The sequence below is a fragment of the Ammodytes marinus genome, assembly GCF_949987685.1.
Source record: "Ammodytes marinus genome assembly, chromosome: 12".
Taxonomy (NCBI): domain Eukaryota; kingdom Metazoa; phylum Chordata; class Actinopteri; order Uranoscopiformes; family Ammodytidae; genus Ammodytes; species Ammodytes marinus.
In genome coordinates, this window is record NC_137216.1 from 15,556,513 (window position 1) to 15,571,670 (window position 15,158).

A 15,158-nucleotide genomic window follows, 5' to 3' on the forward strand; every position below is an offset into this window, starting at 1 on the left:
ACCAGCCAAAGTGGCGTAACTTACTCGCCTAAGAGTTTTTACTTTTATATATCCTACTATCTATGATAGGCCTGTGTACCTGCATTTGGCGAGTGTTAATGCAGAGCCCTAAGCAGTGTTGTACATAGCTCCTCCTTGTCTAAACGAGACAGTAGCCTATCTTGTCAACCTAGACTGGTAATTATATCTTCGCATAGGCCTACTGCATTTTAATAGCAAATGCAATTAAAACTGTGGCACTGTACAGCCCTGTATGTTTTCTTGTTTGAACCCCACCGGTTAAAAACAGCAATGCAAACGGAAAATATGTAGGCAGGCGTGTTGATACAGCGCGGGTAAATGGAATCGGATCACAAGTAGCCTAGAAAAAGAAGTCACATTTAAAAATGCAAGTGTGAACACACGGACTGAGGGCTGTCCACTTGTTAATCCCAGGTTGAGACAGGCTTTTCCTGTTTCCGTCTGACAAAGGCGAGGGTTTGCGGAAGCCGCGCCGTTGTTATCAGGCTGTAGACCCTTATAGGTCCATGAGGCTACCCTCCCCCTTAACGATCGAGTATCATTCACTCAACAGCGAGTGACAGCGATACTCGCCCACGGAGTGGGAGTGCATATAAGGTCGGGAGTCATTTGGGATTGGACCTGCTGTTTGTCTTCTGAGGGTTTACCTACCCCACCCAACAATAAGGAAGCGACATCTGGATTGAGCACGGTTTTATCGATACGAACCACTCCCTTAAACGTCGGAATTTCCTTCACTTTGGCCCGGTGTCGCTGCTGTGAACTGCGGGGCTCGAGATGTGTTCGATGGACCTGGAGAAGCTGAAGATGACGGGGGCTGGTCGGGCCATGGCGTTGTTGACCAGCGGGGGAGATGCACAAGGTGACGGAGAATTGCAATAGGCCTATACAAACAACGCCAAGTTATTGGTATATTTCAGTTATCTGGTAGACTTTAGCTACGTGTCTGCAATCAATTTTTGCAGAAGCAGGAAGTAACAGCACTTTGTTAATGAGCAAAACCTGATACCTGGTCACAATGACAGTTGGACAGTAGGCTATCAGCTGTTTAACCTTCAGATCTGAATCACGGGTCAGATGTCATGCATGTAGGCTATACTGGTAATGTACACATCACCGTGTTGGAAGGCCTACTGTAGCCTACATTTGAGTAGCTGTAGCTCCTTGTACTTTACTCGAGTATTACATTTTCTGTTACTCTTTCTCCACTACAACTCAAGGACAAATCTTTTATTTACTCCAGTATGCTTTTGATGACTCTAGTTTCTAGGTTCTTACTTTGCAGATTCAGATTGACAATATACAATCACCAAATACAGTGTGATGTGTTATTATAGGATTAAATGAGATGAGGTATTATTAGGTAATTAATTCAAATGTAATGATGGAAGAATACCCTAATCCAAAATGGGCCATTCTGCAGAGTGAGTACTTCTACTTTTGGTCTTCTAAATACACTTCGTTCCTAGATTCCTAGACTCTTTGCACAACATGGATGTAATAGGGTAATATGTATCCACCACAGGGTTTGATTTCCTCATGCAGGGCGATGGTGCAACAACATGTGTGTAATGCCAGGATGAACTACGGTGATTGTAATATTAATGTGCCCTTCGTTTGACCCAGGGATGAATGCAGCCGTCCGAGCCGTGACCAGAATGGGCATCTATGTGGGGGCCAAGGTCTATCTTATTTATGAGGTAAACAAGCTGTTTTATTCTGTATGAAATATTTAACAAATACACAATTAGTCAGGTCTTTACTTTTGCTTGACTTACAATTTGAAAACGTCTTCCACTTCTTAGGGATACCAGGGTCTGGTGGATGGGGGAGACAACATCAAACTGGCAAACTGGCAAAGTGTGACCAACATCATCCAACTGGTAGGTTATAAATATGATTGAGCGTAACGGAAGCTATAATAGGCCTATTTCCACTGCAGACCGTTTTGGCCTGCTCTGTTCAGCTGTTGCAACGAGCATTCATTGTGTCTAATGTCTAAACATCTCTGCTGTGAAAAGGGCCTACTGTGCCTTCATTTTATGATGATTCACAAATTGTTGTGTGTTTTTTTCTGGTCCTAAATGTCTCTCTCTATTTTTCTTTATTTGTTATGGTTTCAATAGGAGTTGTATTATTTCAGCCAGTTCCTTTCAGTTGTTCTCTTCATTCCTGTGTTATACTGGTTAGTGGTTATAACCTGGTAAGGGGCCTTGCTGCATGTGCTTTAAGCCTAGTAATCAGTCTAAAAGGCAGCACGTTGCACCATTTAAAGAATATAATGAGAAATATCCCTGTCCTTTTTGCATTACAGTAGTTGTCTGTTTCTTTTTTAAAGCAACTGGTTGTTTGTTATTAGCTTTTGTGTTTAACAACATTTTGCCTAATGAACCTAACCCTCTATGGCATGGCGTTGCCCTCAGGCAACAAACCACTATTTTAGTCATCACACAGGCCCTTTAATTGAAAAAAACCCAAAACATATTTATAATATCACCTGACATGTCTCTGTCCAATGAAATGAGGGGCAAAAGTGGGTGTGGCATTTTATCTGGGGTTGCAGCAGGCTTCTAGGAACCGAACTTGCATGGGACACAGCGCCTCAAATTGGCATGTTGAATATCACTGCTAAATGTCTTTAGATTGCAATAATTTTATAGTAAACAATATGGGCATGTGCATAAGTATGTAAAGACATATGTTTGATTGTTTAAAGACTAATTTTATTTTTATTTATATACTAAAACTGTGTTTTTCTGTTTGTTGCCTGAGGGCAACAATATGCAGTTAGACAACTTTTGTTCAGCATTATCACTAAGTGAAGCTATGTGCTCTCATACATAATTCTGTGATAATCAAAAGTTTTTTACTTTACTATTACTACTACAGGGTCCTATCCGAATAGTATTTTTAGCATAGGAAATTTCCTTTCCTATCGAGATGACCCGGAAGTACTCGGCAGATAGGTGATCCGAATTCTCAAAATGCTTAGGAAAGGCATAGGAAAGGAGCCTCGATCCATCCTTTAACCCTCTTTTAGCATAGGTTACTCCGGACCAACCTATGCTAAAGGAAAGGAGATAGTGGTATCCCATAATCCTTTACGGCGGCAAGATTTAAAGCAACAGGTCACCGCCGGAGTTTACCGACTCTACACGAATACGAACGAGAGGTAAAACAGAAGAGAGGAGAGGAGAAGAGAGGAAGATTTAACTCGGCTAAAACATAATACCCCCCTCCCCTCCCCATTAAGATAATAAAGAACTCATAAAAGACCAACATCATAATAGTTATTTTCGTAGCACATAATTTACACCATAAGAAAATAAAATACCAACTTCACATTTAATGAAGTTACTGGGGGCAGTTCATTTCAACATCAACATAAGTGTAGCCTCTTTTTATTCCACATCTGAATTGGGATATATAGGAGTGATTCTCACTCTGTTGGCGACAACCTGATTAAAATTAATATGAAAAGAACGCATGGATCAAACGAGCGCTTGTTGTAGTCAATTTTCGGAGAATAGTGTAGTTTCACGCTAGTGACTCACGTCAGCAATACTCGCTGTCATAAATCATGACAGAATAATCAATAAATTAGAACGGTATGGTATCAGGGGTATGGTATCACACAACCCGACACACCCACACTAACAACTCTCACACACAGATATACACAACACACACACCCATTCTCACACAAACCCGGCTCAGCCACACACACACACACACACACACACACACACACTATTTTGATGCTAATTTTTCTTGTTTTTCTATATTCCAATTATCCTGTGTATTATAGCAAACCTTGGTGATTTTGTACCCTCATAGCACAGTGTTGCTCTGAGGCAACAAACCCAAATCTGAGTGGTGTTGCAGATTTTTTGATGGCTATACCAACAGGGACCCCCAAGCTCCCACAAAGTGGGGTGAAATATTCATGCCATAGAGGGCTAATGTCATGTAGCAAAATGTTTTTTTAACTCTAATACTGATCTCACAACCCCCTTAGATTAATCTTTTGATACCCTGTGTGTAATCGTCTTAACAATTCTGCCGTTTCTCAAGTCCCATGTTTACAAGTTCCCATTTGACATGACTTGGTTTGTGACTTGTGATACGACCGCAGGGCGGGACCGTGATAGGTAGTGCCCGGTGCAAGGTCTTCACAACCCGGGAGGGCAGGCTGGCCGCTGCATTCAACCTGGTGAAGAGAGGCATCACCAACCTGTGTGTGTGTGGCGGAGACGGCAGCCTCACCGGAGCCAACATCTTCCGCAGTGAGTGGAGCGATCTGCTCGCTGAGCTCGTCACTAAAGGTAAAGTGCCCCTAGATAATTAATCATTGTCAACTTGGTCACTGCGTTGACCCTCATTGTGTTCTCATTCTGAGTAAAATACATTGGTCATAGTCCAGGGAATGAGATTGATTTTGTATAATTTCACATCAACACTGTTAAAGAGGGTTAGGGTAAGCAGCGTAGAGTTACCATTTATATTTGTGAATCACGCTTTATTTGGTGTATATGACAGTAAACTGCAAGTGTATTAATGTCTTCAACAATATTATGTATGTGTGCTCCTACAGGGAGGATCACTGACACTCTTGCTGAGAAGCATAACCACCTGAATATCGTCGGGCTGGTCGGCTCCATCGATAACGACTTCTGCGGCACCGACATGACCATCGGTGCAGACTCTGCACTGCACCGCATCATGGAGATTATTGATGCTATCATGACCACGGCACAAAGGTCAGACACTGTGTGCTATAGCTATAAATGATTCTATATATATGTCTATATTGAACAATGGCCTCACTGAAACAGCTGGTATTTTATCAAAGCATTTATTTAGGTCACCGGCAAAAGTAATATAATTTTTTTTAGCAATTCTAACATCATACACTGTGAGTCCTGGACGATAACAAGAACACAGTGGTATTTTAATGCATACTATGTAAACAGATAGAATTGTAGCAGTAATTGAAATATTCATATTCGACTAGACCTGAAACAATCATTTGATTAGTTGATCATAAGTTGACTATGAAATGGCAACTGTTTGGAAATAATAAAAGATAAAACTAATTTAGGGTGGTAAACTGTTGACACAAAAATTATATTCTGCGTATTGATTCTAAAAATATTTGTTAGTCGTGGTCTTATATCAGACTTAATCTTAATGTGATTTTGCTGCTGCATATTACAGCTGTAATGAGATAAAGGAATGCAGTTGTCTAAGCCAAGTTTTCTCTAACGCAACTCCGTTCATGCATGTTTGGCATGATCTTGCCCAGACATGCTCCATCGGATCTCTGCAAGTTGTTGCTACAATATGGAATTTTCTATTTGCCTGCACACTCACATAGCCACTGCAAATGTTCATTATCATGTTTTGAATATACATTCTTACCTCCTACAGCCACCAGCGCACCTTTGTTCTGGAAGTCATGGGGCGACACTGTGGGTGAGTAACGCTCTGATTCATTGGTCTGTGTGGAAGAAGATTTTATGTTGAAGACAACTTCACTATAGTCCAATATGAAAACAAATCTTTACTTAGTTCCAAAAGACAATACAGATGATTATGGTCAGCATTCATGCATGGAGAGAAGACCAGAGCATCCTACTCAGAGCAATGCCAGGTTCTTTCTCTGAGTTGTACACACAAAATGAGCTGCTTTACACAGAATGGTTGACATGGTCAGATAGGTAGAATAACAATGGAACAATCAAGTTTGGTTCTTGATGACATCTTAATCTGGGAGTTTCCATGATGGCCCACACCTAGGGTGTCAGCCCAATCAGACTGATTTAATTACAATAGAAACTCCAGACAGGATACATCAGTAGTTAAAATGATAGGAACTACACTTCATACAATGATCAAATAATGAATGTAGAGACAAGAGTAGAATTAAACTAATCAATATAAAATTGGCTTCCATAGCTGTTTCATATACCCTGCCACTGAATAAAATATATAACTGTGTGGGCCGTTATTCTAGATATCTGGCCTTGGTGTCAGCTCTGGCATCCGGTGCAGACTGGCTCTTCATTCCAGAGGCTCCTCCTCTGGACGGCTGGGAGGACCGCATGTGTTCCCGCCTAGAAAAGGTAAGACATGAAAACTTGTCGAGACTGAATATAAGCCCCAGGCACATACGTATTCACAGGAGAGGTTCATCTGTTTTAAAGTTAGAGAAATGGAGATAGTCTTTGTTCTGCATGCATTTCAGGAATAAAGGAGCATAAGCATGTTTGTGTATACTGACTCACTAATATTTCCCCATCTGTTTTCCTCCAGAGCCGCGTATCTGGGTCAAGACTCAACATTGTGATCATCGCAGAAGGAGCCATCGACATTAACGGCAAGCCCATCACCTCAAATGATGTGAAAGATGTAAGTCCAAAGATTTTTTTGAAGGCCCAGGGATGTTTGATTGATGGTTGGCAAGCCTCAAACTAAGGTTTGTAAAGTGCTTTTGAGAGAGTTTCCTCTCCAAAGGACATGACTGTTGTGTATACTTGCAAAATGTCTGACCAATAATACACCATATTGTTCCCATGTCTATTTGAAGCTGTTGGAAAATAGGCTGGGTTACGATACCAGAGTGACAGTACTTGGCCATGTTCAGCGAGGAGGAACTCCTTCAGCCTTTGACAGAACACTGGTGAGTTGGACAACATTTTGATCATTATTGCAACAATATAAAAGCAGCTGTGACACATGAAAACATGTACACACAAATTCTCATTTCAGCAATAGTTTGAACATCCTACAATCGTCCAACATGCCTCTCATAGCCATAATGCAAGAATTTACCATGGGCAGGGACATTTCTGATTGGTTGGTAGGTTTCCATTAAAAATGGTTCAACAAGTCACCACAAACCGATCTGGTCAGAGAACAGCTGAATCATCAATAGGGTTATCCACTGGTAACCATTTTTACAATCCGTGGCACTATTTAATGCACCTGCGCCAGTACATTTTGAGTGAGAAATTAACCGGACAATTTGAATGCACTCACTAGCTGATGTTTACCCAATCCGACTGCGCGATGAATGTCAAATTTAGTGAGCAAACATATACATTTAAGAAATGATCCTGGGAGAAATGTGACTGATTTAGACAACAAAATCGTGTGTGAGCGGTTTTCAAACAAATCATACAGTACAAATACAAGACTCTTATAATTTTTCCGTGCAAATGGATGTGTTTCGTTTTCAGAGCAGTAAATTGGGCATTGAGGCGGTGATTGCGCTGATGGAGGCCTCTCCTGACACCCCAGCCTGTGTCATCGGCCTGTCCGGTAACCACACTGTTCGTCTGCCTCTGATGGAGTGTGTGGAGATGGTGAGTCGCTCTTCTCTCTTCTATAATTGACTTTAACTGACATACTCGCAGACAGAGGGAGGTTGCTGTATTTTTCATCTGTACCATCGTTTGCAGACTAAGCTGGTGCAGAAGGCCATGAACGAGAAGAGGTTTGACGAGGCTGTCAAACTGCGTGGAGGGTGAGTGCTGAGAATTCCACATTTTATTTGTATATTAAAATCAAGTTAACTATGTTATGATGCAATTTCAGGTAACACTTTACAATAAGGTACACAAAAAAAGAGTAGTTACCCTTTTAAAAAGGTAAGTTTACCTTTTAAAAAGGTAAACTAACCTTTTTAAAAGGTAAACTACCCTTTTTAAAAGGGTAACTACTCTTTTTTTGTGTACCTTATTGTAAAGTGTTACCCAATTTCATCACATTTGTGTTAGTCCCTTGTTAAATTATTCATTCATATTTATGTTTTCATGCAAACAAATGTGTTGTTAATTCAGTGCAAATAATAAAAAAGACAAGGTAAAAAATTAATTGTGAATTTCTTGCAGGAGTTTTGAGAACAACTGGAACATCTACAAGCTTCTTGCTTTCCCGAAGCCTGCCAAGTCTGAGGTAACGATACAAACAAACACACACACAAAAATACACACACACAAAACACACACACACAAAAACACACATACACACTGTCTAACTCAAATGTGCTTGTTAATATCCATCCCTTGTTCCCTCAGAGTAATTTCTCTTTGGCTATTCTGAATGTGGGAGCTCCAGCTCCAGGGATGAATGCGGCAGTGCGGTCTGCTGCTAGGTTAGCGATGACTCATGGACACAAAGTCTACGCTGTCAGCAATGGCTTCCAAGGACTTGCCATTGGAGCGGTGAGGGCTTTTACCCACATATCAATAGCATATTTTGGCAACATGTCACAGCTACAAGGCTGAAGGGAAATATTTTCAGCACTGACTCCTGTCTTTCTGCAGGTTAAACGGATGGAATGGAAGAGTTTTGCAGGATGGACGGGCCAAGGGGGCTCGCTGCTGGGGACCAAACGGTGAGCAACAGGGCAATAATCACAACAACAAAAATCTCACAGGCTGTGACTCACAGTGAGGCGCAAATTGCCTTCGATATTTAATTTTGATAGTTGGCCTCTTTAAAGATCTGTCATTTCTGTTTCTCTTTCAGTACTCTTCCCGACAAGTACATGGAAAAAATTGTTGAAACCATCACCAAGTTCAACATCTCCGCTCTGCTTGTAGTCGGAGGGTTTGAGGTACAAGGCTTAGCCCTCCAAAGAACCAGAAAATAATTACTCGTATATTCTTTGATAGTGTCAATGTCACATCAAAGAGGCTTTCAATCTACCTCTTTTTGACTTTCAAAGGGCTACCAAGGCGTGCTGCAGCTGTTTGAAGCCCGGGGACGCTTTGACCAACTCTGCATCCCCATGTGTGTCATCCCTGCTACCATCAGCAACAACGTCCCTGGAACTGACTTCAGCCTGGGAGCAGACACCGCCGTCAACGCTGCCATGGAGGTAATGCTGAGCAGATGGCCAATTAACAGTGCCACTGTGATGTTTGGATATAGGGAAAGGAAACTGAACCAAGCCGTAAAAAGTAAATACTCTTTGAACCCTGTATACTGTACAAAACAGTGTTTGGAACTGTTTCTTGAATTGAGAGGAAGGAGATACAAGCAGCACTCACAGCTGTACATCTATATTAAGCAACAAACATGGGAAAAGCACTTGAACAACACATCAGCAGTGCTTCCTGCATAGAAATCCTTCCTGCGACAAGCAACTTATGTCTTTTCAAGGTGCTCCTCTCTGCAGACTTCATAATGGGCCCCACACTCTACAAAGTAAAGTACAGGTGAAGGATAATTAGCTAAAGTCAAAGCTAAAGTTGACCCTTCTCATCTTCCAGGCCCATACTTGTGACTCTGGCCTGCCTTTTTCAGTTGCCTTTGTCCGCTTTCACACTGACATTTTTCAATTTACATTTTTCAGAGTTGCGATAAGATCAAGATGTCTGCCTCCGGGACCAAGAGACGAGTGTTTGTGGTGGAGACTATGGGTGGATACTGTGGCTATCTGGCAACCTGCACTGGTATAGCCACGGGTGCTGACGCAGCCTACATTTTCGAAGACCCCTTCAACATCCATGACCTGAAGGTTAGACTACTGTTTTTTTTATTTTCTTTGTTCTTTTACTTTATAATGTTTCCATCTTTAACTATACATCCTTTTGACAGACCAATGTGGACCATTTAACTGAAAAGATGAAGGAGGACATCCAGCGAGGTCTAGTGCTGAGGTATTTAACACTAATTCAAAGATCAAAAGAAACATAACACAAATTCAAAAAGGTCATACCGTCCAGCACGAGGAACATATCCCACTTCTTATATTGAAAATTGTCAAGAAAGTTTTATTTGTCTTGACAGGAATGAGAAATGCCATGAGAACTACACCACAGATTTCATCCATAGGCTGTATTCATCGGAGGGGAAGGGTGTCTTTGACTGCAGAGTCAATGTGTTGGGACACCTTCAGCAGGTGAGCCAGTCAAGACAAGATCCATCCACTTGCAACTGAGTCCAATTATAGTGACAATGTAAGCGAAGTGACCGCTTTGCAACATATTAATCCCAAGCTTTTGTGTTTGTGTTATAGGGAGGGAACCCTTCTCCCTTTGATAGAAATTATGGAACCAAGTTGGGTGTGAAGGCTATCCAGTGGATGTCAGAGAGATTGACTGAAAACTTCCGTCAAGGTAGACTGACTGTAAATGCCATTGTTGACATAAATAAATTGGTCAGAAACCCCAAGTCCAAACCACTATGTTGTGATTCCAACCGCTTTTCCCCTACAGGTCGTTTGCTCGCCAACTCCCCAGATACAGCGTGTGTGCTTGGCATCACCGGGAAGGTCATGTCATTCATCCCTGTCACTGAACTGAAGGATGTCACTGATTTTGAGTAAGCAAAATACCCTGTTTTTGTCAAAGGACAAGCATTTATTTTCAGTCTTGTGATGATGTGATTTACCCCTTTGTTTTTCAGGCACCGGATGCCTAAAGTCCAGTGGTGGTTTAAACTTCGGCCAATGCTAAAAATGTTGGCCAAGTACCAAACCAGCTTCTGTGAATATGTCCCAGGAGAGATTGCACATGTGACTCGACAGTCCCTCAGCATCGACTCTGGGTTCTAACTTCTCTTAAACTAGTGTGGTCTCTGAACTGTTTTACCACCTTCTTTCCAGCCTTTGTTCCAACAGACTAATTGTTTTATCTGAAGCCATGCGTGGTTGCATCACTTAATACTTTTAAAGCCAAAATTGATCTCAGGTCTGTTTTCAGTGTCATAGTAGCTACAGTATAATAAATCATGTAAAAATTTAATTCTAGAGTTCATTTACAAAACAAGGTATTCAGATTGTGTGTGCCATACTAAAATTTCAATTTAGTTTAGTTCTTAAATCACTACTTAATGTATTATACAAGGCAAGTTGTATGTTCTGTGGTTTGAATGCCTTGCTTATTTATGCACAGACAATGGATATATTGATTGCAGTGTTTGTTAGAATGAGCCACAAACTTTTAAGAAAAAGCTATAATGTGTAAAGAATGTGCTCCTGTAGTTTGTGTCAAATGCTTTTCTGATTTATGTTAGAATGTCAGAATGTAACTATGTAAGTCATGGGACCAGTGAGATGATGATTTCCTTTTATTTGTACACTGTGTAGGACTGGAACACTGCTTTTCTCAGGATTTAATGCCGACTGAACATATCACAAAATATCAATATGCAGTTAAATACAGTGTAATAAACTTCACTACTGTACTTACAGAACAGAAATCTGTAAAGAAATTTAAACACCTGTTGTGTATTATTTTGATACTAATGCTATATCGTTGATAAACTGTTATTTAACTGTAGTAATGTTAGAAATATGTTAATTGAAGTGTGAACAGAAAAAAAGGTAATAAATTCAATGGAAAAATAAATACCAACTATAGAACTTTACCATTACCAAAGAAAATAAATAACAATCTGAACAAACAAACACAACAATTCAGCATTGAAGACATTGTATTGACTCAAAAGTTGAATGAAAATGGAAAATCATCCTTGGTGTTATCTTTGTTAGTTGTCTTGGGGCCCTTTGAAGTGAAGGGAAGCTGGAAGTCCTCACTTGGCTCTGGTTGGCCAAACAGGAAATCGGGGCCTGCAAATTCATGTCACAAACCAGTAGTTCAAAGCAGGTAATGCACATCATGAAAATAGAAAGGGCTTTGATTTGATTCGATACTTACAGGTTGAAGACTTTGATTCTGTGGTTTTCTGAAAAGAAGTGAACATTTGATATTTTGATTGTTACAGAATGTTATAAAGAGAGGTTAAGTTTAAATGCAGTACAGTACCTTCTCGTCGAAAAAGGAGCCAGTGAAAGTGAAAGATGGGTCCTGTAAAGAAACCGGGAGGTCATTCAAAAACCAAGCAAGTGTGATTTCATTCTAATCAATAATTTTTTTTGTTCACTCCTCACCTCGTCAAATTTAAATCCTGTGAAGACCGGGGTGCTAGGATCAGATTTGAAAGAGAAATCGAAAGCTGGAGATTTGGTGTCAGAGGTCCCGTGATGTGGGGAACCACCAGGGCTAAAGCTGAAAGACAACATGAAAACACAGTTCTCAGAAGCTGTCTTGACAGTGTTTCAAGGCGTTGGATAACAAAGCCTTACTTAAATGGGAACGTTGGGGTTGAAGGCACAGTTTTCACTGTTGATGTGGAGGACTCAGATATTGATTGAAGAAAAGCAGCAAGTCCCCCGTTGGCCTCTCCACTTGTTACTGGCTCTTCCTCCATAGCAACTGTTTCTTCCATCTCCTCCTCCTCCACTGCCTCCTCGATGTCTGATAATGTGGACTGATGGTCCTATGCAAAACAAAAATTCACCAACTTTGAAATGGCATTTACAGTGTTGACCGTGCAGGCTGTTGTTGAGAGCCATTTAAGAGTACTTCAGTGATTTATATTTCAGGTCAATAAAGACAGGACTTATTAGAGACAAATTAGAAAATATAGAAAGATTTAAAAAACATCAGCAGAAGGTAAGATTTCTTGACATTTTTTTATCACTAGTAGCCTGTTGAACTGTTGAACTCCTAAACCACGCTTTCTTATCTTTCCCATGATGCAACTCGATAGTATTGTTGCATTAAGCCCTCCCCGCCTTCAAAAGGTCCAATCTTTTAAAAATACTGTAGTTGGTCATGCAGGGTTGTTTTCTGGGTGTTAAAAAATCAGTAGTCTACAAGTTGAATAGCTTCTTTGTAACAAGTCAACTGAGGTTACACTTTTGAAATCAGTTTCCTATTACTAAAGAGTTTTTGGGGGTGGATACAGTAGTCTATTTAGTGGTAGTTATCTCAAAGCTATTGTCCCTTAAATATACAGTACACTAGTAGGTACTATACCTGCAGGGGTGAGAGGGAAAATATTTTTGGTATATTGAGAAAGGTAAGCATTTAAAGAGGACCTATGATGCTTTTTGACTTTTATGACCTATAAACGTTGTTATGATGATTCATAGTCATGCTTAACCATACTAAATTATCAAATAATGACTTACATGCATTTCGACGTATTCCCTGCTGACCGTCTGGGGTGTCTGTGCAGAGCACTAAACACTATTCTAGCCAGTCGAGAAGTCACGTCTTCAAAGCGGTCTACCCTTTCATAATTTGTGACGTCGCATAAAAATTTGTGACGTGACCACGCGGATGTTTCCATGTATGGTAATGCTGTCACTTCCCTGTTCGCGTCTGCCTCGCACCCTTATAGGTCCATGCTCGCGCTTCCCGCCACTGAAAGTGTTCCGGAAGGAAGGTAACCAATCACAACGGAGTGGGGTTTGCAGGAGGGGGGGAGGGTAGCGGAGATGGCCGATGCACAGGCGGAGGGAGCGGAGATGCCCGAAGCACACACACTCAAGTGTTGACAGGACGTGCTGGATCGCCAAAATAAGAGAAAGAGCTTCCCGAAAATCTACATAGTTTTTTGTGATGTGATTCGTGTCAGGTTGCTCTGTAGCAGTGTAAAACAAGAAATTAAGACCAGAAAAGTAGTATAATAGGTCCTCTTTAAGGTCATTCTAGGTATAGTAGAGAAATACCGAGACCTGGTCCTCTGGTCCACTTCCCTGGTCCTGGTCATCAGTGGGCATCACGTCTGGCCATGTTTGTTCTGAAGAAATAAATATCCTGCTCATGAGGTTTCATGTAACAACGACATTCAAACATGCCATGTTATGTGTAAAAGGCTGGCATTTACTGCAATACATATCGGACTTACCATCCAGCTGCTGACATGCCCAAAGCTCATTGGCTGCTTCTTCTTGGGAAGGGCTGCAGGCGGTGCTGGGATCCTGCAGCTCCTTTTCCTCACATGTTTCTTCAGCATGCGCCTCTAGAGATGTGTTATGACCATCCTGCAAGTTATGTTCAGGTTTATCAAAGTGTTAATCACCAGCTTCCATCTTTGACGTTTCAATATTGCAAGACTTTCATCATCTTTACAATGCTATTATTAGTATTTAATGAGGTATTGCACTACCTTTGTCTGGCTAAGATGAAGAGAGGAGATGTCAACAGAGAAATCAGTGTCCTCCTCATTCTGAAGATTTGATTGGTTCTCTGGTTCTGTTGCAGAAGCACTGGGGAGACAAGTGGAGTGAATCAGAGAAAAACTGAGCTTTGCTGGAGGCTGTGTGCTATCATTCTTTGTTATCTTTAAAATTCAGTGAAAGATACCTGTCTGGTAGTTTCTCAGGGGAAGTAGAACTGACTGCTGGAGCTGGTCAGACAGAAGTTAAAAGAACAATATAAAGAGCTGTAAAGATGTTCAGTTTGAAGTTGTGATGGTGTAAAAAGTTGATTACCAGTGAGATGGTCCAGTTCCTTTTGTTTCATTGTTATTAGATCATCACAAGCTTTGAGCCTAGACTCAACCTCTTCTTTCTCAGCCTGCAGCATGAGGAGGTTTTGAGCGAGAGGATTCAGGCAATAATATTCTTTATGCGACTGGTATATCTTCTTATAGCTTGCAATTCTCTCTTCGTAGGTTTCCCTTGTTGGATAACAAATGAAGAACAATTCAGCTGCTTTGTTTAGAATTGCCCAAAAAAGTGTAATAAGCACAATTAAACATCAGAGCTAACTGAACTCACGTGTCATGGTTGTAGCTGGCTCTCCTGCTCTCCAGTTCCTCTTTCAGTGTCTGCTCATACTGGAGAAGCAGGCTGTTAGTCGTCTTCATGCTTAAATAACATGGAGGGCAAACAGTAATATATGAGCATCCATACTGCAAGACACTGCACTGATTATGTTATGTAAACTTTGATTATGTATCACACCTTGATCCATCATGAGATGAGGAGGCTCATTATCAAGAGGCTGCATGATATTGGTTTTGATTATTCTACATGTAGCTGGTTTAGGGACTATCTCTCTAATAGACTGCAGTCAGTAAAACTGGGAAGCCACCAAACTGAGTTTTTAACAGTTACAAATGGTGTTCCGCAGGGCTCAATTTTAGGTCCAGTCCTATTCACAATTTACATCAATAACATTGTTTCATCGCTTCAAAACTGTCAAGCCCATTTGTATGCTGACGACACTGTACTGTATTGCATTTCTGATTCGGTCCATCAATCTGTTCAGAACCTTCAGAGCTCTTTTAACACCCTGCAGGACTGTCTAGTGGACCTCAGGCTTGTT

General features: G+C 41.0%; 1 protein-coding gene across 1 annotated transcript; it reads left to right on the forward strand.

The window, feature by feature from the left end:
* Nucleotides 1–288: 288 nt before the first annotated feature.
* Nucleotides 289–11,364, forward strand: pfkla (phosphofructokinase, liver a). The gene is made up of 22 exons (XM_080038291.1): nucleotides 289–883; nucleotides 1,648–1,721; nucleotides 1,827–1,904; nucleotides 4,157–4,346; nucleotides 4,616–4,781; nucleotides 5,452–5,496; nucleotides 6,038–6,146; nucleotides 6,337–6,432; nucleotides 6,611–6,703; nucleotides 7,263–7,388; nucleotides 7,485–7,549; nucleotides 7,917–7,980; nucleotides 8,103–8,249; nucleotides 8,352–8,422; nucleotides 8,557–8,644; nucleotides 8,756–8,908; nucleotides 9,386–9,550; nucleotides 9,631–9,692; nucleotides 9,823–9,934; nucleotides 10,052–10,151; nucleotides 10,251–10,356; nucleotides 10,441–11,364. The coding sequence occupies exons 1-22, from the start codon at nucleotides 799–801 to the stop codon at nucleotides 10,586–10,588; spliced, it is 2,343 nt and encodes a 780-aa protein (XP_079894417.1). The 5' UTR covers nucleotides 289–798; the 3' UTR covers nucleotides 10,589–11,364.
* The last annotated feature ends 3,794 nt before the right edge of the window (nucleotides 11,365–15,158 follow it).

What these genes read in the sequence shown, in the direction of transcription:
- pfkla (XM_080038291.1), top strand. Translation starts at nt 799, where the DNA reads ATGTGTTCGATGGACCTGGAGAAGCTGAAGATGACGGGGGCTGGTCGG. An exon ending in AAGGACTTGCCATTGGAGCG is followed by an intron (nt 8,250 to 8,351) that starts GTGAGGGCTTTT and finishes GTCTTTCTGCAG; the next exon opens with GTTAAACGGATGGAATGGAA. An exon ending in AAGGATGTCACTGATTTTGA is followed by an intron (nt 10,357 to 10,440) that starts GTAAGCAAAATA and finishes TTTGTTTTTCAG; the next exon opens with GCACCGGATGCCTAAAGTCC.